The following is a 24,419-nucleotide window of genomic DNA, read 5'->3' as shown; positions in this document are numbered from 1 at the left end:
ATTTTAAAAGGTTTTTAAAAACGTTTCAGTGGGACATATGCCTTCTGCTTATTTATTAATATCTATTGGCAGCTGCAACATACAGTATAGAAGATTAAATGCAAAACTTGTCTTTAATACAGAAATTAGGTCTTTTGAAATTGTAATTTGGCAGTTACAGAACGCAGACATCAAAATGTTTTCTTTCATCAGTGCACACTGAAACCACGCAGTGGCTCAAGAAAAATGTAATAAAACACCTCTATAAATTGAAAATAGAGCAGATGATTGCAGCATCTCAAATTAGCTTGCGCAGAAGAAATAAAGGCAGATGTGCCGTAAATAAAAGACCAAGTGATCTTATCTCGGTAAGGAATCGTCTCCAGTGGGCATAAGCACTGCTGCCGTGCTCTCTCATGCTGCTTCGGGAGCTCGAACTGGAGGCATTATTCTTGGATCTTTTTGACGTGTAATTTTCCATTCCAGAATTACAACATTCGGAGGTTGATCGGAGCCACCGATAAGGACCCAAAAGCATTCCTCAGATATGACAGTGCATTAATTTGCTTATCGAGGCAGATACGGGCGCAGTAATTTTCTGCTATCTCTGCTTTAGGGGGCTGCTTCCTGCAGAACAGGCCCGTTACTGTCAGACATTGCTACCCGCCCTGCACCAAACCCTTCTCTTACTGCACTCAGGTAATGTACTCTCTTCCACAGACAAATGTGCAGCGATGAATTGAAATTGCTGCCGGAACGGTCTTCCTTCTGTCTATATATCTAGAAGCAGTATACAAGAGAAGTAATCTAGTGCAGATTCTAATATATGAGTCTGAGTGGGAAATGTGTATCTTTCTCATATATTATGCATTGCACATTTTACATTGTGTCAACAAGCACTCTTAAAGTAATTTGCTTCTATAAATGTCAAGAATTCTATTGTGTATATTGACTGAATTTATAGAAGTATGTTCAGTTACTTGCTTTTGCAATTACCAAGCATATGTAACACGTGTAAATATCCAGTGTGTGTGTATATATATATATATTCACACACACAGTGAGCACCATAATGTTTGGGACAATGTCATATTTTTTCTTGATGTAGGTCTGTACTCCATAATTTTAGATTTGTAATGAAAGACTTCATATGTGGTTAAAGTGTGTTTATGACTGAACAATTGTCTCCAAAATAAAGAAACACCTGTCTGACAGATCAGAAGCACTCTTCAGGAGATTGTGTCAGTGACTACTGTCTGCAGAAGACTTAACCAACAGAACTATGGAGGCCAGACAACACGATGCAAACCCTTAACTAGCTATAAAAACATGATGGCCAGGTTACAGTTTGCTAAGAATTACCTAAAAGAGCCTGCAGAGTTCTGGAGAGAAAGGTCATGTGCATGCACTGGCTCACATAATTGATGATGTAACTTCTGATGGTAACAGCAGAATGAATACGGCAGGTGTTGGGGGGCTTTTTTCCATTATGGTGAGAATTCTTTTGTCATCAGCTGTAGAGGTCTTCCTTAGCCTACCAGGCTCTTTGCGATTACTGAGCTCACCAGTGCTTTCTTTCTTCTTGATGATATACCAAACAGTTGATTTTGGTCAACCTACGTTTTGTTCTATGTCTCTAACTTTTTTGTCATATTTCTTAGCTTCATAACCGCTTCCTTAACTTCGTTTGGCACAGCTGTGGTCGTCATATTGACAAACGCCAATAACAGAGTCCAAAGGAAATCAGAGCCTAGAGTAACGACTAGATACTGAAAGCTCTACTGAAAGCTTGTGAAGTTCCCAAACATTTATGATGCCCTGAAATGAGGGGCCATGCATAAAAATGTGAAACCAATAGTTATTAAAATAGCTTTTAATAAAAGCTGAGAATCTGCACTTTACATATGAATTGTCTGATTACAAATCCAAAAGTCTAGAGCTAAATCAAGAAAAAATGTTTTTTTCTCCCAAAAATTATGACACTCACTATATATACATACATACATACAAATATATATATATATATATATATATATATATATATACATACACACTGTTTGATACCCTGCATGCAAATACACCTGTAAACTTGTTTAAAATGAAAATTCATAGGATTGGATCATTACTGCCCCCTAGAGCATACTTTATGCTACTGCAGATCAACTCTGCGCAACAGAAGCTGGCCAGTGATTTTATTGTGCACCTTAGAATAAATGAAATATCTTGAAGCACATAAATAGCCTTTCATCTGATGAATTGACATGAATAGCTTCTGTGCCGTAAATGTACAGTTATATTTTTTGGAGACACAGTTACAGTTGTATTTGTTATCGGTACAGATTTATTAATGACGCTCTGACTCAAAAGCACTAGTTTATACATGAGAAATGATTGGTCTGTCAGATTTACATGGTTTATGCATGTTGTGCCTGCAGAGGTGCGTTTCTGTGTGTAAAATGATAACTGCGTCCCTTCCAGAGTGGGGTCTGTGGGTGCGAGAGGGGGTACACCGAGGTGATGACCACACACGGGTTCCTGGATTACTGCACCAAGACCCCCGGAGCGGACAACAAGAAGGCTGATGTGAAGACCAGCTCGGGGCGACTCAAGCCCGACACTTCCCAGATCCACAACTTCTTCAAGGAGTGGTCCCTCCAGCCAGTCGGACCGGGTATCTAAATCCACATCACCTTAATTCCACTTCTAAAAAAATAAAAAATAAATAAAATAATGATCAGCTTTTCTGAGTGAATGTAGATAGAGCCTAGCTTTTTGTATTAGGGGGCTTAGAGGGGCATTTTGGGAAAACTTAACGGTTAATTAATTTTACAGATCTGTGCACACTATTAATATCCTGCTCTTGCGATTCCACAGATGGCAGAATTAAGCTGTGGGTCTACGGGGTGACTGCTGTCGGATTTCTCCTCATCGCCTTCATCATCACTCTGTCGTTCATGTTGTGGTCCGTATATTACCGTCTTACTTTCAGGATGCGTGCGGCCCAATATGAAAAACACTGAAACGCATTATTGAGTCTTTCCTTCCAAAAGCCATTTTATTATATGCCTGAGGAAGACCGGTTTGGTTGAAACACATCGCGTGAGCCTGACCCAGAGCATAACTGGGTGTGGATTATAGTATCAATTATTTTATTGCATCTGAGCACAACAGATTGGTTCTCACACTATATTAAATTGTACACTTTGCACTTAAGTGACTATTCTATTTGTGTTGTTTATATTTATAATAGTCTCTGGACCCACTCTCGTGAATCTGTAACTGAAAATCATGTCAGCAGTCTTTCATATTCTTTTATGTCAAGATTTTAGATCAAAATGGCAACCTTGGCGACTGTGATATCCAATATGTATTTTTTTTTTTAATGACACCCTGTTTAAAAAAATAATAATCATGGTTCTTCCTGTGGTGCAATTAACTGAGGGTGTCATTCATTTGTAAAGTATTCAAATTTACAGGCAATTGTCAAATAATCCACAATTAAAATGGTGAAAAAGTGTTAAAAAATCCACCATTCATATGCTGAAAATGGGTACCCACTACATCCCACAGTGGGTCTGGATCTCTATAAAATTGTGATTTAGAACCACATGGTGAATTGAATTGTCGGCCACATCTATTTTAAAACACAAATGTGCTTATCCTCATTTATATAAAGAACGATGGGTAATGTAGTGATTATCCATTCGAATCCTTCATGCGTTCCCTTAGGGTCAGGTATTTCCATAAATAACGACGATAGGTGCGTGTGTGTTTTAAAATGGGTGTAAGTTCACTGTGTGGTTATAAGTCAAGATTTTATGGAGATCCAGACCCACTGTGGGGTGTAGTGGGTACCCATTGTCAGCATATGAATGGTGGATTTCGTAACCGTGGATTTTTGCATGATGAAACTTTGGTTCGCAGTCGCCCTCAAGTGGTAACTTGGTAAAAATGCCACTGATGCGTGAGACGGCACGTTCAATAGGCGAACTAAAGCTTGTGCTGTTCCGTTCCTTTTTTCCAGGAAAACCCCAAAGCAGAACACAAGCTCCTCTCCACCACAGAAGCCTCTCACTCTCGCATACGACGGCGACGCGGACATGTGACGGCGCATAAACCGTCTCGCGTGAAAACCTGGGACATCAAAACACACCACGGAAAATGTGGGCGAACCAGCCACGCCGAGGTATAGGACGTCTGCCCATAGGAACATATGCAACATTTAAAAGACACGAGAATTCTCCCAGGCTTGGTCCTTTTGGAAAGATGCTTCCTCAGTGGATTTTATTGTGTTTCCAAACAGGAAAGGCTGCTAACTTTCCATAAAAACTTGCATCGGGGGTGCATAGAGATTTGTGTACAAGAACACAAGGGCAGTTTTTTTCTTTTTTTTTTTTTAGATCTTGGCAAGTGGTATTCCTTGGACGTACATGAACGGAATACATTTGCCTCACAGCAGTTTTATTTACTTATTTTTTTAAATAAAGAAAACTGGGGAGGGTGCTCAAAGTTCAACAGCCGTCAGCGGCTGTCTGTAAGTCCTCTGTGTATGGAAAAATACTTTTCAGTTAATGTAGAAAAAGCAACTATGCACTACGTTAGTGCTAATTATTTCTGTTTGCTTTACAGGTCAACGTGTTTTTCTAGTGTTTACATTGTAATGCAAGAATTTATTCTGTGAAATTGTGTTTTTTTTTTCTTTTTCAACAACATTACAGGACTCTGTATTTCTGCTCATTGCAATATGCCAAAATAGGTTTACCGGTGTTGTGTAAAGAGACATAAATGGCATCTCACTGTTCTTGCAGGACTTGCTTGGTTATTACAATACATTTTAAACCATTACCGTGAGAATGGATTATTCAGCTCTATTAACAATTTGGCAACTCTCCACTACTTATAAATGAACAAGCGAAAAGAAGAAAATGTAAAAAGAGAAAAACATGGTCATTATTTATTTATTTATTGTGTCTTTGGAATTACATTCATAGGTCTTAGCGGTCTTTTTTTCCCCACTGAGGAAAGTATTTAAAAGGGCACATATTTCCATTATGTCAACACATTGACAATCTGTGTCTGTCACAACGCATTCTTCTATAGCATAAATGTCCCATGTTCCCTATATAACACTGCCACCCCTGCAGTCCAGTTCTAACGATTAGAATGTTCCAGACTCTGAGAGCCTTGTTTCTATAATTACATTAAAGCTCCATACTCAGCATTTGTCTATAGATGAGGCGAAAAAATACATAAATGTTTTGGCACGCTTCCTTTGTCAGTGAAATGGTGTTGTTAAATTTAGTGTATGTATTTTCCCTCTGCGGTTCAACCTAGGCCTCTCTGTCCGACGGTGGTGTCACACACCCGTGCATTAAAGTTAGTCAGGTTGGCATCTGCGGTGGTAATCTGAGTCCCGATTGGCTCCTGAATCGGCTGCCAGATTTCTGCCGGCTTATTGGACGTTGCTTTGCTCGGGTCCGTTAGCATCTCGTAATTGCCATCCCAAGAAATATCAGATCTTAGATTTCATCCAAGAAAAGGTACGTACACAGAGGAGCATTCATGATGTATTAGTTTGATTGACTGGTTAATTGGTAGACCGTCAAGTATGTCCTGAGGTTGTAATGATCCAAAGTGTCCTAACGTGTCTTTCATTTTAGTTCATCAATGCAATCAATGCTGGTTTTTCTCTTTTTGATTGTCTTCAGAAAGACAGATTGAAGTCTCTCAAACATTGAATGTATTTTTGAAAATTATTTGTGTTGCCAGTGTGGGGTGTAAAAGTATGATTTTTGTTTTCATGATAAAACAAGGTAATGACCATACTGATCTGAACTATGAGCTGTGAGTATCCATGCATGCAAGATCGTCTCTGCTTCGACTGTCCGTTCTCCCAAAGTGACCTTGCAATTTGGTTTGATGTCTGTCTGTTGCACTTCAAACTAAGTAAACTTTATTGACTTTGAGAGGCTTGCCACAGTCCTGTATCTGCCCCCTCTGAATTTATAATGTTTCCAATACCCTCTCAACCAGAAGTTTCGTGGTGCCACCCTAAAACTACACAGGAACCTGTGAAAAATAATAGGTCCATTAACAGGGTAATTTATGTTTCAACCTTGTGTACCAGAATGAGTTTGTGAAGAAAGAAAAAAATTGTGGTAGTCTGTGAGATTATAATGTGGTCATCTATCTTACTGAAATACTAAAAAAAGACGTTTTTTATGAAGCTACTTTCATTCAGGAAACGTGGAACATTGCTGTACAAGCCTTTCCAGCAATTTACAGGCTTCTCTTGTACAAACAATCAAGGACAAATTGGCTGAATAGCATTGAAACATAACGGTGCCAATGATAATCATCTGAACAAGTGTCTGTAAAATAATCCTTGAGTGTGCTTGAGCCAGAAGTGTTGCAACTTTGATCACACTGGTCTGGACCTGGCAAATTCTGGAATTCAGATGCTCATTCACCTGACCCCCTAAAAGTTCCAAAACCCTGCCAGGTAAGGCAGCCGGTATGAGAAGGGATTAAAAAGAGTACATCTGCTGAATCTGTGCACGTACTGAATTAGACTGTGTCCCTGGTAATCAGTGCACATCCAACCACTTTCTAAAATGTACTGTATTGCAGAGAGGCAGTAAGTTAATGTATAATTATGTTGTGACTTTATGAATGGATGTGTTGTACCTCACATTTGCTTATAGTAGGATTCCCCTACAAATATCCCTACAATGGAACCAGTTCATTACAAAATATATGCCCACACAAACCCCAAAAAATCTTTCTCTCTTTGTTTTGCTAGAGGTGGATTTGTCCAGCCATTTGTCTCATGGCTACCTGCTAAGTTTAAAGGTAAGAAATTGTATGTGATGAATATGTGGTGTGCAGAATCAGTCTATTGGCTGTCCATTTATCCCTGTTTACTTTTTCTGCCTAATCTTGATGTCATTGAACACCTTTTGAAGTTCAAACATGCCTATGGTTAAGGGTCAGCCAAAAAAAGGAAAGGAATGCAGTCTTCATTTTTCCAGAATAGTGGTCAGTGGTTGTACCAGAGTTTTAGGATTCAGTCTTCATGAACATTTATCTTTTAGCTGTGTGCTATAGCTCAACTGGGTCTCACTCGATTAACACCATTTACATAATATGAAATAGAAAAAAATATTAAGTAGAGTGCTGCCGAGGTACACTGTATCAGCCGATAATGGTAGAATGAGCTCTTTGGTATTGGGCAATAATACAAAGACCTAGTTTATTATTTCTGGATAATTTCCATACAGTATGGACAGCTATGTTCGCTGTTTTCGCTTTTAATTAAACTTTACATTTTCGTCCTTATCAATACATTTATAGGCACTATAGTAACCCTCCAACATATGATGCTTTGGCACTGTGAAAATATTCACATGTACTTAATTTGTTTGGCCAGTAGAGGGCTCTCTTCATCTACATTTCATTGTTCCCCAAAAAGTATTGCCAAATAAGATATTATTGAAGTAAACGTATTATTCATCTTAAAGTCATTCAAGGAGAGAAACATAAAGGATAACTTAGTGTCACACTTGTGGACTGAACTTGTGGCCTATTATATGAGACAAATTAGTACTTCACCAGAATCTAAAACTGATAATATATTTCTGCCTCTTATACATAAGCAAGAACTGTGTTGTAGCTATGGGCAGTATGCTGATTACAACTGAGAGCAATGAAGAGCTCATATTGGAATCTAGTGTTTGAAATTTAGCTGAAGGCATACACAATAGAGAATGCTACATTTGTACATTTTTTTATGATACAGGTTGCTTGCTATTTGCAATCACACCCACATTGCGTTGCTGCTCTTTTTTTATACCAACCTTTTTGGTTGATATTGTATGTACACTTTTTCCTGGATTTGCTCTGTTTATATCAATAAGGTTTCGACAAACATTCACCCCAATGATATAATTTTCCTCCTTGATATCCAAATGTTTACCTGTACCAGGGTTTTCTTGCTTGGTGTTTTGTTGCTGCCGTGTTTGTTTCTATCTCCCCCTACAGGTGAAAATGAGTATGTCACGGTCCTGTTTCTGGTCGGAAAACGTGCAGGAGAGGGGATGAACACTGTTGCCTGGCAGCCCTCTTCAGGAGATGCTTGGAGTCGAGGACGTTGTTGACCATCACTTAGCAACTGGACTAAAAGTTGCCTGTAATTGGGGGTGCTGAGGACCTTTGGAGAGTTAAAATGATGTGGGACTTAAAATAGATCATCTGCATTGGCATAAATAAACCTTAAATTATCTGAAATAATTTTGGGAGAAAATAAATTTTAGCCATTTAAAGAAAACATCAGTATGAAATATTGCTGTTGAAATATCATTCTGGAAAGGGTTACAAAGTCATATCTAAGGCTGTGGGACTCCACTGAACCACATTGAGAGCCATCTCCAAATGGTGAACGCTTGGAATAGTGGTGAGTCGTCCCTGGAGTGGCCAGCTTGCCAAAATTTCTCCAAGTGCACTGTGACAACTCATGCAGGAAGTCACAAGAGATCCCAAAGAACTGCAGTCCTCTCTCACCCCAACTAAGGTCAGTGTTCATGACTCCTTGATAAGAAAGAAACTGGGAAAAATCGGATTTATGGGAGAGTAATATGGGATACTAATAAGGTGGATACCACTGTTACCTATATCAATGCACATCTCACATTTGCAAAAAAAACCCCCAAAAAACATCTGGATGATCCCCAAGCCTTTTGGGATAATATTCTATGGACAGATGAGTAAGAAGTGGAACGTGTTGGACGACACCGGTCCCATTATGTCTGACGTAAAGCAAAAACAGCATTTCACAGTAAGAACATAATACCAACAGTCAAAGATGATGGTTTCAATGTGATGGTGTGGGGACGATTTGATGCCGCAGGACCTGAAAGACCTGCCATTATTGAAGGAACCATGAATTCTGCTCTGCACCAGAAGATTCTTAAGAAGAATGTCGGGTCATCTGTCTTTAAGCTGAAGCACAATTGGGTTATGCAGCAAGACAATGACCCCAAACACCAAAGCAAGTCCACATCTGAATGCCTGAAAAGAAACAAAACGAAAGTTTTGGAGTCGCCTAGCCAAAATCCTTACGTTGAACCCAATAGAGATGCTGTGACAGGACCTGAAGAGAGCAGTTCATGCTCGAAAACCTACCAATTTGTCTGAAATAAAGCAGTTCTGCAAGGAAGAATGGGCTAAGATTCCACCACAGTGATGTGAAAAACTAATGTCAAATTATAGATTTTTTAAATTGTGTTTGGTTGCAATTATTGCTGCTGAAGGTGGTGCAACCAGTTAGTAAGTTTAAGGAGACAATTTGTTTTTCACATAGATGATATGGGTGTTTTCTAATATTTCACTAAATAGATGAAATGACTTTTTTTTTTTTAAATGTGTTTTGTGTTTACTCACATTCCCTGTCTAATATAAAATTTTGTCTAAAGATCTGAAACCATTTAGTGTGACAAATATGCAATAATAGAGGAAATCAGGAAGGAGCCAAATCATTTTTCACAGTGACTTGTTCAAGGGTACAATAGCAGTGCACCAACTGCCAATCAATCCTAATGCCACTGAGTTACAAGCCCACTTCCCTAACCAGTGGGCCCTGCTTGCCCCATTCACGTCTTTGCGTACATTTACTCCAACTCCGAAACTCCTTGTTCACTATTTACTGTGATCAGCAAATTCATTTCAATTGAATTCAGTACTGATGCTATAAACAGGGTGCATTTTGCATGTCCCTCATGCACAAAACATTGGCTGTGAGACAGACTTGGCACTGATTGCCAAACAGCTACTTGGACAATCCCTTGAAATATCAGTTCTTGGAGAAATTTATATATTTAAAATCTTTGTTTCAATTTGATTTGTGTAGTTAAGCGTGTCGGTTCCAGTTAAGGCAGAAATGAATTAAAATGGTTGTGTCATTGAGCACTTAGCAAGCAACTCTGAGATGGCACACTCCTGTCACCTCCGATCCATCCATTTACACTCCATAGAGGGCATACTGCTGTCCTGCAGATGTCTGCATAACACAGCACTGATAAGAAAAAGGGATTCATTTTAATGATAATTTAGCAGTTGGTAGAAGCCATGTCATTCTATGAAACTTAAACAGGTTTATTCTATGAAACCTAACTAGATTCTGATTGGAAAGGATAGGAAAGTTAAAATAACGACTCCTGAATATTAAGCAGCCATTTAAAAAATAGAAAACAAAAAGGCTACACCTGCCAGAATCATTATTTTCTTAAGCAGGGCAAAACAAATTTGGTGCACTTGCCTGCTATTCAGTATACTTGTTGAGTACACTGAATGAGAAAGTTAAGTAGGTGAAATTTTTAGTATACATAAGTGTAGTGTACTTAAAAACTGAGGAAGATATACTTATTCCTGGAGATTCTTTCAACATAGATTATTTTAATATATTAGGGAGCATACTTTTCAGGACATGAATGACCATTTTGGTTCCATAAATATTACACTTAGCTTAGCTGAAGTTTTTCTTCAACAACAACAACTTGAGCATGGCTGCGCAAGGGCAGAACATCCTAACACTTCGGCCCCTGAAATATGACATGCAGCTTGACACTGTATTCCATCAACAAACAAACACAGTTGGCAGCAAGAAATTTTAATGCCAGTGAAACCGGTGTATACCAGTGTGTTTAAATGTATGTGGCCTTGTTTACTTTTTATGGTACACCGGTAAAACTGACCTTGCACTGTTTACCGAACAGCTTTGAAAGTGTATGCCTTGACTAAATCGGTGTGTAAACTACACATGTGCAGGACAATTTATGACACTCCCATAATACAGTTAGAATAGTATGCTGGTATTTTTCACATAGTGAAAAATAGTTTTTCACATAGTTTGCTTAGTAGATGCAGTATGCTGAGCATACTTTATACTTAATCAGACAGTTATATTAGCAGACAGTATACTGTACTTTGAGGACACAGCCCACACCTTCCCAAACTTAATACGCCACAAATCCTGCGTTCGTACAATATTTTGGAAAGCCGTGTTAATATTCAGCTGTGTACTAACAACTGAAACATACGTACAATCGACTCCATGCAACTAAGCAAAACATACAGTACATCATCTGAAGAAGAATTTCATTTCTGGATATTGAAGATGTTTCTTTTTCACATTTGCATTAATCTATTATTTTAGTATTTTGAATAATTCATTATTCTTTCAATACTTTCTTTTGAAAGGCATCCAGCACATTATCAAATGAACTATAAATAAATGAAGATTTGCTTCTGCTGCGGCTCTGGACAAGGAGGACTGAGCATCTGTGTCATGTGACTGGGGCAAGTTTGAGTCCGAATTCTTATTAACAGCACAAACAGCAGTGATTAATCATGTATGTAGGAGATACACCTCATTATTCTTAAATGACAAGCGTTGATTAATATCTGAAACAAAGAATGTCCCAGCACAAAATGTTAGACTTTTTTTCTTTTTTTTTTTTTTTTGGATGAAGGCAAATTCCTGAGTCACTTACTGTATAGAATGAAAGATCCCACAGCACCTTTCAAAGGAGCTTAACTACAGGGTCTGTTTAACCACCCCTCATGTCGCCTTATTGAATCCTTTCCTTGTAAAATAAGAGTGGGGGTTGCACATGGTTTGTCAGTTAAATCTGAAAATATGAACTAAATGGTTTATTTTGCATGTCTGTTAAATGTGAGGGGGAAAAAAAATCATATGTAGCATACATTTTGGGGGAAATGCCATATTTAGGATAAATCTGAGAGAAAAGAAAAACACAGAAAAAAATGTGATGTGTTCTACTTTACATTTCTGTAATATATATATCTTTTTTTTAAACCATGCTCCAAAACCAATTTGCCTTAAAACCAAATTGAATCTTAATATTAGGTAACACGGCTAAGGTATTTGCATATTTTGAAGCGCATGTTTTCATTACAATTGGCGGATGTAGTAAATTGTCCTCGGGTAATTTCCCTCAGCTTAGGGCATTCAAAATGATCAAACGCTCTGAAATTATCCTGCTTATACAACGAACCATCAACAAAAAAGCATAATTGCAATCAAAGCATATGTTACAAAACATGTATTTGCCTTATTCAGCTCTTATTCGATGAAGAAATATCTTCTATTTTACTGCGTTTTTTAATTTTTTAAATTTTTTGGGCATAGGCTACTGTATGGTGAAGTAATAAAAGTTCCAGCATAGTTGTACATGCATAGCCTTTGTGAGAAAATAAAAAAGATCGAGTAGGCACGTGTCCATCGAGTAACTGATCAATCCATTGTTTGTACCCATCCCTTATATGAATTTGTCTACAGTGAGAGGAAGACTGTATTTCATGCAATGGTCAACTGCATCGAAGTCATAATAGTCATCTGTGGAAGTGGACAAAAGTGCTTTCTTGTCAATAATACTAAAAGTACTTCCAAGAATATTTTATACTTATTCTATGTGAGTATATTTACAAAGTATCCAGGTTGTGTGGGCTCCACCAGATAATGTTAGGCCAGCCCGTCAATTGGTTACTATTTATATTGTATAAACAGTCAGTGAAGAAACAAAGTTCAGCATTCAATATATTGTAATTATTAACATCTAGCTGCACATAATCTTGTTGGCGCTGCCAAATTTATATTTTGTTTGGAGGGATAGAAAAAACAACTGTGTTTGTGCATTTTTTTATGCACAAGAAAGCTAACAAGAGGTCTAGAGTTTATTCTACTGTAGGTGCGTCATTTGCATTTGGAGTCTGTCGCTGTTGTATCTCAACATGAGGACCAAAGAAGTGTCAATGTCTGTAAAGCAGGCCATCATGGGGTGGCAACAATCAGAATAAATCAAGCAGAGATGCAGACAAAACATTGGGAGTGTCAACATTGACTGTTTGGTACATTGTTAAGAAGCCAAAACGCAATGTTGAGCTCAGCAATAGCAAATAACCAGGTAGACCACGGACGACCACTGTAGCGGATGACCCAAGAATACTTTTAACTCCATTTTTAACTGTCAAATAGATCAAGAACACTCTCAGCTTTGTAGGCATAGATATGTAAAAGACTTCCATGAAGAGAAGACTACACCCAATAACCTCTTTTTTTCTTGATTTGGCTCTGTACTCCACAATTTTTTAATTTTAATCAAACAATTCACACGTGGTTAATCTGCAGATTCCCAGCTTTAAATAAACTGTAAACAGCTTCATCATGTTGAAATTAACAACACTATTTATACATTGCTCGTCATTTCAGGGCAACATAATAATTTGGACATATTTAGTTGTCTTATTTTTTCTCTTCAGTATATGAAACACGTTGAATTGGATTCAGATCGGGTGACTGACTTGACTAGTCAATAATTTTCCAGTTATTGGCTTTGAAAAACTCCTTTTTTGCTATACCCGGAAGTTACGATCATTATCTTGCTGTAGGATGAACAGCCATCCAATGAATTTAGAAGTATCTACTAGTATTTGTAAAAAAATAAATAAATAAAAAAATGCATTTTTAATAATTGCGCACTTCAGAATTATTTCTGCTGCTTCTATCAGCAATTATGTCATCAGTGATACAAGTGAATCTTGGTCTCATCTGTCGACAAGACCTTTCTCCCGAAGTCTGCAGGCTCTTTTAGGTGGTACTTAGCAAACTGTAACCTGGCCATCCTGTTTTTGTGGCCATCTAGTGATTTACATCTTGCAGTTCACAGCTGAATTTCTATTTGTGAAGTTATCTGAAGACGGTACTCACTGGCATATCCATGCCCTGCCTCTTGAAGAGTGTTTCTGACCTGTCAGACAGGTGTTTGGGTTTAATTCTTTATTTTGGTCATTTTTGGTCATCAACTGTAAAGGTGTTCCTTGGCCTAGCAGGCCCTTTGTCATTACTTAGCCTCCAGTCTTCTCTTCCTAATAATGTTCCAAAACAGGTGCTTTTGGTAAGCCTGAGGTTTGGCCTATGTCTTGGACTGTTGTTTTCATATTTCTCAACCTCATAATGACTTCCTTGACTTTCACTGGCACAACTCCACAGGAAATAAAATTCCTAGAATCATGACAAAATGCCGAAAGCTCTCCTATACCTACACTAAGAAAGCAATTGAATACAGTTAATTAATCAGAAACACCTGAGCAGCCATTTGTCACAAACAAATGTCTATATGGTGAAATCAATCTGTATAATACCCTTTAGTAAAAGCTGAAACTTTTTCTGCACTTTAAACACAATTGCTTGAAAACAAATATCAAAAAAAAAAAAAGTTTATTGTCCTAAACATCATTGTATATATTACACTGTATATATAATTTAATTAATGTAGTTAATTGTGTCAGTTTCAGTTAAGGCAGAAATTAATTTCAATGGGATCGTGTCATTGCGCACTTACCAAGCAACTCTGAGATGCCTACATAACACAGCACTGATCGGAAAAAGGGATGCAAGACGCATCTCTTCAGACTGTACCTGGACTAACTATCTACATTGCAGGGCACTCCCAATCTAGGATCACTTATGTACCCCAATCCAGCACTTATATTGCATTTGTATTGTTATCTTGATGTTATAGCTCGTTGTCATGCCTCCTAGTTTGACTTAACATTACTTTCTGACCTAGCCTATGATTGCTGTGTTAACTGGACTTCATGTGTTCATGGCTTTGAATAACTGTTACATAATGAGTATTGTACCTTATCGGATCTGTGTTTTGTAGTTCCAATGACCTTCGGTATGCACTTATTGTACGTCGCTTTGGATGAAAGCGTCTGCCAGATCAATATAATGTACGAGATCCCTTTGCTGTTGTTGTTAGGCTACTGTATTGAACAGAATTTGCGCGCTGCGTCTTTAAAAAGCAGCCATTCTTACGAAGAAGTAGAAGTACAGTAGGAGGAGTCCAAATTTTCTTAGAGATCTTTGTTGACTCATTTTTTCTTCTGATTTCCTCTTGGCTTGCCGTGGGTTCAAAATTAATTGAAGGTCATCTGCACAGAAATGTGAGTATTGAATATGCAGTCCACAACATCGAATAGAAAGTGAATCTATTACATTTTTTATATTAAAGCAGCCATGCATTGCAAAAGGGGCGGGGAGGCTGCTACTTTCTGCCAGATTAAATGTAGGATGAAACGATCGGAAAACGCTGTAATCAAAATGTTGGAAACAAAAAACAGGAACATTAAATTCAAGGATCGCAATAAGCGCTAAATTTCTGGTTGACAGTGTTAAGCGGGCCGTTGGCATGACAGCATAAGCATTCTGTAAACTCTTCCATCAATAAATATTCGCGACCATTCCTACAAATTAAATGGGTTGCAAACAAAATATATGCATGTATTCTGCAATACATTGCACGTGTGCAAGAAACGACAGAAAATTTAAGTCACCGAGTTCCTTGACTTTTGTTTTCTGATTCTTGACTGAATGCATGGATGCACCTGATGGATTCGATGGCCGTATTAAACCCAGCATGTTTCAACATCTTTGTCATGCAAACGTGAATGGCAGGTACCCGCAGTACTTCGGCAGCGTCTGTTAATCATTCTTTTATTTAACTTGGTTCATATTGCCACTTGAATGAACCTGCTGAAAGTGAAGCCACTGCTACTGACATTATATAAATTTGACTTGAATGTTTACTGCATATCCTGTGACGTCTGGATTTTTATTTTTGCAGAACACCATGGCATATGCATTCAAGTTTCTTACAGATGATAACAACAGATACATAAAGTCATTCCAGCTGTTCCTGGAGCGCTCGACAGAGCACCAATGCATGCTCGACTTTGTCCACGGTGTCCTGCCTGACATACTAGCCAGGTGACGTATGTCTCGCTATAGAGTGCCAGCATGAAGTAATGAAGAAAAAATGGTATTAACACGGAGGAGACAGAATCCTATCCCAACTCAAGCATTGCTCCTTTACCCTTGTGCTAGATGGTTTTTCTGTATCTCAAATTTCTTTGACTTCATCAGTCAGTTTACTTAGGTGTGTCTCACTAGTTAGTAAACACATGTGAAACACTACGTTTTTTTGGTTAAAATGATTTTAAGAGGATTTTTTACATTTTAAAAATGTGTACAAGACAAACTACTATACTTAACTTTTGGTAAGTCTTGGGCCTAAAATGAGTCAATCAGTATCTGAACTAACATCCCCAGGCAAGTTGAGAAACCAAATATTGGAATAACAAAATCTATTTCTGTCTCTCGTGCAACATGATCAGTATCGTCAGGCCTGACAAAACTACCAGTCTTCTCCATTCTTGTCGGGTACAATTTTTCCACCCCTTCCCTGTGTGCATGTCATGTCCATTAATTCTGGCCCCCTGGTGGTGGAATGGTCTTCCCACTGTTGTCAGACCCCACCCATCTTCCAAAGCAGACTTCAGACTCACATCTTTATATTGCACCAGGGCTCCACTAATCCCCTTTGGATATACTTTCTCTCTCTTTCTTTCCTTGGATTTCCTTTTGGATAATGTTATTAGTATATCTGTATATGATAGGTTATCTCTCTAATTGTACCTTCTTGTTACAATACAAATTGTTGTTTGTTAGGTTAATACTACATTCAGTGATTATACATCTGCCTTCTTGGTCATAGTGAATTTTTATATTCCTGAGAGTAGAGCATGCCTGCAATGTAATACTGAACAGAAAGTTGAGGAGAGCCCTGTGATTAACATCCTCTCCAGGGGCAGAACTTGTTCATCTGCTACTTTGTGTTGAGAAAATGAGGTTAAGTTCCCCTAGGCTCATACACAGATCAGCTCATGTTTAAGGTGTTGTACTGTATTTTAGCTAATTCACTGCACAATCAATGTAGCTGTGATGACAGCAAGTGTCGCACAATGAAAAGGAACAAACTCATCTATGCTTCTGCAGCATTGGAGAAGGGAGGTCCAGTCTCAACATTTTAGGAGTTGGAAGTGGTGCAGGTAAGACATTATTTATAAAGTATTACTAGTTACCTATAAACAAAGCAAAATGTTTAGTGCTTCATATCATATTTGATACTCTCGGCAGAATCAGAATTTGGATGCAGAAATCAGTTATAGAAAATGTTCAACAATGCTAAATAATCTCTGATACAAATAATAATTGATTTTGATTGTGTTTATTAGCCATGCATTCAACAAATTATTTCACATTCTACCAAAACTTTGATGTGAAATTGATAAAGTGAGCTGTCCACGATTCACAATAGATTAAAGGCAAACCTATGGGCTAATGTAGTTATTTTTATCAGTATATAGTACTTTGTTTTCTTATGGTGTACCAACACACTGATGGTTCAAGATGTATTTATGTCTGTATTTATGTATTCATGCATTCATGCTGCAGACCTCTAAATGGGTGGGGGGACTTGTGTGCCAAGGTGCATTTTTGTTTTTTTACAACTGAATCATTTTCTTTTTAGGTGAGATAGACGTGGAAATGTTGTCTCAGTTGCGTCTGAAACTCCCAGGATTGAAGGTGGACAACGAGGTGGTGGAGCCCAGCCCAGAGATGATGTACAACTACAAGGGTAAAGTCAGCTGTTGTTTGCACAGCAGCCCTAAGGACTGTCCTTCTCTACTTGTGTTGTGTGGTCTGTGCTCGAATGAACCGGTCTACTTCAGTATGTGCTTAGGTGAAAATATGCATTTAGGTAAAAATGTTAGAATTGTTTTTGTAAGAAAAGATCTCTTTAAAGAATACTTTGAATGGTCAGTGATATACCAATTATGTATGCATATTATTTATGTTTATATTATAAATGTTTTTTGTTTTGTGCAGTGTTAGTCTCAAAGAGTCCAAATCTTGAGCATGTTAACTTCAAGTGGAATAAAATGACTGCATCTGAATTTGAAAATCACTGGCAAGAGAAAAACCTCACAAAAAAGATGGACTTCATCCACATGATTCAGGTTCTGATACTGCAATGACCTTGTGGTGATTACACTACGCCAAAGACTTGAATTCTCAACTATATTTTACTGAGTGATTTGTGTGATTTGTATTACAAGAACATCTAAACAAGTGGAGAAACAAGTTATACACATCAATTTATTGTAGTTTTTAATATAACATTGTTCATTTTATTTTTTGGGAAAGTATAATGATTCAAACCATGCCTCATGATGCAATCATTGTCTTTTCACCTACCAAATTCTCAATCCGCAATTTCATTTTCAGATGCTGTACTATGTTGCCGATCCTCGCGCCACTGTGTCATTCTTCCGAAGTCTCTTGAACAAGAATGGGAAACTTATGATCATACTCGTCAGTGGTAATGTATTTATACATATAAAAAAACACATTGCACATATATAAATATATTATACATGGTATAATATATTTAAGATATTTTACATACTTAATAATATCATGCTAATAATATCATGGCTGGCATTGTTCTGTGCAGATAAAAGTGGATGGGGAAGGCTGTGGAAGACCTTCAAGGCCGATCTGTCCGTAGGTGACATAAGCCAGTGTTTGACCACAGGGGACATCAAGAGCTTCCTTGATGCCGACGGAATCAAATACAAAAACTACCAGCTGCCATCTCAGATGGACATCACTGAGTGCTTTAGCGAGGGCGATGAAAAAGGGGAGCTCTTACTTGATTTTCTGACAGAGGTGATCGAGTTCAGCAAATCTGCACCCCCTGACCTGAAGGCAGGTGTGCTGGACCTCCTCCGCCACCCAGACTGCAGTAGCGAAGTGGATGGAAAGGTTGTGTTTAACAACACACTGGAGGTTTTAGTGCTAGATCCTTAAATGGAGAGCAGGATGCCAGTCACGTACACTGAGCAATGCCCACAAGGCTTTGGGTTGGCCAAGCAGGGAATCTCAGGTGTGCCTTTAATAACAAGTATTAATTTATTAGGTTTCACATAATTATCTCAGAACTGTGCTTGTTTAATTTTCACAAAACTGTGATTGTCTATCAATATTAAAACAAGGGCAAACTTTCAGACTCCATAATGTTCATTGGGGCAGAATGTTCTCAGCCACACTCTGTCCCAGTGTAACTTGTGTAAAACTGTGGTGCACATTACTGATTAAAAAATGAACGAATTAACAACACAAATGTCTGGGTATTTTCTCTTCTAAGAATTATACATAAAAATGTTTACAATAAATTTCAGATGTTAAATTTGTTATTTGTTAAATAGTGCTATTTTATATTTAAAATGCATTTTAGAAATATTATGAATAAGGTAGCTACATTGTGAGCCAGTGAAGAATACAGATATTCTGTTGGGACTTTAAATCGAAGATTGAGTGGCCCTTTTTCATAAGTAGATAAAGGCCGTTGAGTTGGTATCCCTCTGGGACACAGACAGTACAAAACAAAGGTCATCGATGATCGAGGGGAGACTTACGGACTACCGCCCCGATGCTTTCTGATGCGTTGTTTTGAGAGAGATTTGGTAAGTATATGTATTTGACTATAATATACCTTAATATCAGATTGAGTTTCAATCATGTGTCATCATAATTGGGTTTTTATGAGTTTATCATTATGATATTTTGAAGACTTTCTTGGTTGTTTCAAGACACAGGTACAATTTGCCACCCGTTGTAGTGGAGGGGTTTGGATTTCCCTTATCAATGACAGCAGCACTGGGCATATAAGTGCATTTTATCTGACATAGAACAATGAGAGTGTTATATTAATTAAGTCTACAAATGCCATTATTGTTTAAATTTTTAAATGAATATTCCATTAATATTATCATTTCATGTAGAAAAATGCTGGACAAAGAAATACATATTCAACATAGCAGAGGATGGTTTGAATCATCAAGCTCTGGATTATGTAAGTATGAACTAATACATACAGTACAGGAAGGTGCAATCGATATTAACTGTAACAGAAATGCTAATTATTTCTTCATTTTTGTTTTATGTGAATATTACATTTATTACATCTTACATGTAATTATTATGTCAAATGGAAATTGCTGCAAAATCATCAAACTTAAAAATACAGTGTTCCCATAATTTGTGCCAGTACTGTGTACAGTGAGCTCCATAATGTTTGAGACAGAGGGTTAAAAAAGAGATTTTTTAAATTTATTTGGCCCTGTACTCTTCCATTTTCGATTTGTGATCAAACTATTGACATGTGGCTGAAGTGCACATTCTCAGCTTTTGTGTACGATATTTCTATACACTTTGGCTTCACCATGTAGAAATGACCACTTTTTGTATATAGTACCCCTATTTCCATACACCATAATGTTTGAGACTTATTGATGTTGTGTAAATGAAAGTAGTCGTGTTCAGTCTTATTTGCATATCCTTTGCATTTCCGTTTTTTGGCTTTGAAAAATTTCCTTTGTTGCTTTGGCAGTATGTTTGGGATCATTGTGTTGTTGTAAGATGAAGCACCTTCCAATGAGCTTGGAGGCACTGATAAGATGCTTCTGTAATACACAATACACTTTATATACACTCAGTGGCCACTTTATTAGGTATAGTAACAGTGTCTAGTACCTGATAGGGTCCCCCTTGTCCTCAGTACAGACTTTTTAGCAGCATGGTTTCAGCAAGCTCCTGGAAACATTCCTTTGGGATTTTGGTCCATGTTGACTCAATAGCACCACACAGTTCCTGCAGATATTTTAGTAACACATTTATGCTACCAACTGAGCTCAATCTGGGGACTGTGCAGGCCATTGGAGTAAACTAAAGTCACTGAAGTCCATAGTCATGGAAACAGCTTGAGATGATGTGTGCTTTGTGACACGGTGCATTATCCTGCTGGGCGTATCCATTCGAAAAATGGTAGACTGTGGCCATAAAGGGATGCACATGGTTAATAACACTGCTTAGGTATGCAGTGGCATTCAAGTGATGCTCAGTTGGTATTAAGGGGCCCAACGTGTGCCTAGAAAGCATTCTCCACACCACTACACCACCACCACCACCACCACCAGCCTGTCCTGTTGACAAAAGGCAGGATGTATCCATGAATTCAGGCTGTTCATGCCAAACTCTGACCTATTTACTTTTGTAGAGAGAATTTCCCTTTTGACCTGCTTATCTGTCTCCAGTGACGCATTATGTCAATGGCCTTATCGTAAGCAATGTTTGATTCATTTACCCTGTAATCCCTGAATTAGCTGTAGCATTAATACAAGGATCAGGGGCCCGGTTACAGGGGCTTAATGTGTTACAGTGTTTAAATTCAGATTGCTATGGCATCTCTAATTCACCATATTATATTATATTATATTATATTATATTATATTATATTATATTATATTATATTATATTATATTATATTATATTATATTATATTATATTATAGACTTTTATGTTGGCACAGCAGCCATTAACTCATATTGTGCTGTTCAGCTAACAAGACTAATAGGTCCAGTAAAATATTTGTGGTTTGTTAATGTACAATTTATTGCTACATTCAAATACAAAACCAAAATTACCAAGTCTGTTTAACTCAGAATTTTACATTGGGCCAATGTAAACAAAAAAAAAATGTGTTATGACTTGTAGTGACATACTCAAAAGTAATCTAAATGATCTAAACAAAACCGCACAGATCACCAGGATAAAAATAGAGGGCGGTTTTGCTTTACAAACATGCGGCAGCATGTTGCTTTTATTAGTTCCGCAGCATCATTACAAAATTCTTTAGTTTTAAAAATAAGGGTACTATTTCAAGATTCCTTTTTATCCCATGGGGCAGCACAGGGGTGCAGTGAATGGACCCATCGCCTCACAGCAAGAGGGCACTGTGTTCGAATTCCAGCCGACACCACCCAACATATTTCTGGATTAAAAAAAAAAAAAAAAATGTTTTAATTCTTTTGAAGAGCATCCAGTATGCTAACATTTAAATAAACTATAAATGAGTGAATGAAGGTTTGCTCCTTCGGCTCTGGACAAGGAGGACTGCGTATCTGTGTCATGTGACGGGCGCAAGTTTGAGTCCGAATTCTTATTAACAGCACAAACAGCAGTGATAAATCATGTTTGTAGGAGATACACCTCATTATTCTTAAATGACAAGCGTTGATTAAAATCTGAAAGACAAAGAGACCCTGCACAGAATGCTAATTACGCTTGTTTTTTTTGGGTGAAAGTCAGTTCCTCAGTCACTTATGGAGTTAAAGATCCCACAGCACCTTTTGAAAATTGTTTTTGAAGGAGCTTAAGTCCAGGGTCTGTCTATCCACCCCTCATTCTACCTTATTAAATCTTCTGTTCGTAAAATAAGAGTTTTGCACGTATTGAGTGTTGCACGTATTTATGGATGAGATGGATTCGTACATGTTGTAAATGTTGTAATATTGTTGCTAATCTATCACCATTATTAACTATAAACTGTAAGAGGGCTCATGTCATACTTGTTGCATTTCTCCTCATTCTCTCCCATTGTTTCTGAATCACTGTTACTTTTGTACGATGCTCTCACATTACTAACACCAGCCCTGACAGCAGCACTACAGCTGAATGTATGTTTCTGTTACAGTACACTACACTCTTGTGCAAACCAGGAACCATTTTCCACACTACTCAAGCCCATCTCTCATTGACATCAACCACTAACCTTTTCAATGGGTAGTCGGCAATTATTTACCATAAAACACAAGGAACCCTGGTCAACATAACCCCACTGTTCCATGCCAGGAAAAGAATAGCCATGTCCCACAGCTGCAGCCTCCTGGTTATGGACCAATTGGAATATTATGCAGTGCATGATTTATTTTCCATGGAGCAGTCCATATCTGGAATGAACTGCTTTGCTTGCACTTTTGCTTATCTTCCGCTATTGCATATCTTACAGTGTTCACTAAAAAAGGAACAGCTACTTTAAGTTAAATATCTTTTTTAAAAGATCCCACTTTTATTCTTGGGGCAGAATCGGAAACCCATCTATGGTTAGAGAAAGATTATTTTTTCCCCATGCAATGCTCAACCAAAACATGCTCATCTGTGGAAGCGGACAAGTACGTTCTTGCCAATAATACTTGAAATACTAATACGAATAGTTAATACTCATGCTTTGTACTGTAAGTATATTTACATAGTGCCCAGGTTATGTGAGCCCCTGCAGATAATGTTAGGCCAGCCCATCAGTTGTTTACTGTTTATATTGTATCAACCGTCAATGAAGAACCAAAGTTCAGCCTTCAATATAATTATTAATATATAGCTGCATGTAGAACTTCATAAACGTGTTGGTGCTGCCATATTAATATTTTGTTTGGAGGGGTTGAAAAGATAATTCAGATTTAGATCTTGAAGGTACTTTTAGTATGGTGTAATAGTGCTATTTCTTCATTCAGTGCTTTTCAGGGAGATTTTGGCAGATTGTTTGTGAAAGATAGAAGAGATAATGGTGTCACACCACAGAATAATCATCATACTCATCCAGATGGAACGTGATAGGTCTATTATCAAGAGCAGAATTATTTCGTCAGGTTGCTGCTCAAGCAGGGAGATCAGCTGTGGGCTACGTGCTCATTGGGCGTGACCTGACATAACAGTGGTAATGGGATTGGAATTGCCAGACCAGAGGTCGTAGAGTAGGGTGTCAAACTCAATTCCTGGAGGGCCAGGGTTTATTCTGGGGCTTGCTCCAACCTCTGCTCTTAATTTCTTAATTACGCGGTCTGGATGTATTATATACAGGCCTATTGTAGTGCCCTTCAAAATGATTCACACCCTTGATAAAGATGAACGAAGGAGACTGTAAATATTACCAAGCATTGGAAATGTTATGAGAGAAACATTTTAAATGTGTGTATTTTTCTCTGTTCAGCCAAGAAGTTCAGCCAAGAAGACAGCTTTCCTTAAAAAGTGTTGTCTTTTTATATTTCAGGGGACTATCAGAGTCTATCAGTCTGGCTCAGAATAGTACAGGACAAACATTTCCGCAAGATCAGATCAGAAATCCTGACACAGAGATAAATATGTTGGCCTTTGACCTCAGCAAATGTGGAACAGAAAAACAAGAAATGGGGGATGTCTGAGTTATTCCCGAGTCATGTGCTTGCCGATCAACATCCTAAAACACATAAAAAGTAAAATTGTGTTTTTCTAGTTATTTTTAGATTTTCTTTTTTTTTTGTATTATCAATGACATTATAACCATCATAAATGCTAAGATATTGTAAGAGTAGATTTACCATAAGTGCTTGCTTCCTAACTTGCAGGAAAAACAACATAGACCAGTGTAAGGTCCAAGTTGGTATAAGCTGGGCTATTGCTGGTCGAAGCTGGGCAGTGCTGGTTTTACACTTGGTTCATTTTTAGACATGCTTGGTCAAGCTGATAATTGCTGTGCAGACAAACCAGCTTTATCAAGTTGGTAATGTATTGGTCATGCTGGCAGGTCAACTGTTTGCAGCATGCTGGACACCAGCGTTACCTTCATCAATGCTGTTTTTTT

The 24,419-nt window shown here is 37.8% G+C and overlaps 2 protein-coding genes across 4 annotated transcripts in view; both read left to right on the top strand.

Moving 5' to 3' along the window:
* thsd7ba (thrombospondin, type I, domain containing 7Ba) overlaps positions 1 to 9,387 on the top strand; it is a 159,796-nt gene extending 150,409 nt beyond the window's left edge. For all 3 annotated transcript variants that reach the window (XM_064311520.1, XM_064311521.1, XM_064311519.1), the window contains exons 26-29: positions 596 to 678; positions 2,458 to 2,650; positions 2,854 to 2,941; positions 4,004 to 9,387. In XM_064311520.1, the coding sequence (XP_064167590.1) occupies positions 596 to 678; positions 2,458 to 2,650; positions 2,854 to 2,941; positions 4,004 to 4,085 (446 nt within the window). In that variant the 3' untranslated portion in view covers positions 4,086 to 9,387. The remainder of the gene's footprint in view (positions 1 to 595; positions 679 to 2,457; positions 2,651 to 2,853; positions 2,942 to 4,003) is intronic.
* Positions 9,388 to 14,773: 5,386 nt separating this feature from the next.
* Positions 14,774 to 19,085, top strand: hnmt (histamine N-methyltransferase). The gene is made up of 7 exons (XM_064311538.1): positions 14,774 to 15,003; positions 15,684 to 15,826; positions 16,895 to 16,947; positions 17,430 to 17,537; positions 17,789 to 17,919; positions 18,188 to 18,281; positions 18,417 to 19,085. Exons 2-7 carry the CDS (start codon positions 15,690 to 15,692, stop codon positions 18,770 to 18,772), a joined length of 879 nt encoding a protein of 292 aa, XP_064167608.1. The 5' UTR covers positions 14,774 to 15,003; positions 15,684 to 15,689; the 3' UTR covers positions 18,773 to 19,085.
* The last annotated feature ends 5,334 nt before the right edge of the window (positions 19,086 to 24,419 follow it).

The sequence above is a fragment of the Anguilla rostrata genome, chromosome 15 (genome assembly GCF_018555375.3).
Source record: "Anguilla rostrata isolate EN2019 chromosome 15, ASM1855537v3, whole genome shotgun sequence".
Taxonomy (NCBI): domain Eukaryota; kingdom Metazoa; phylum Chordata; class Actinopteri; order Anguilliformes; family Anguillidae; genus Anguilla; species Anguilla rostrata.
This window is presented reverse-complemented; position numbering and strand designations above follow the sequence as displayed.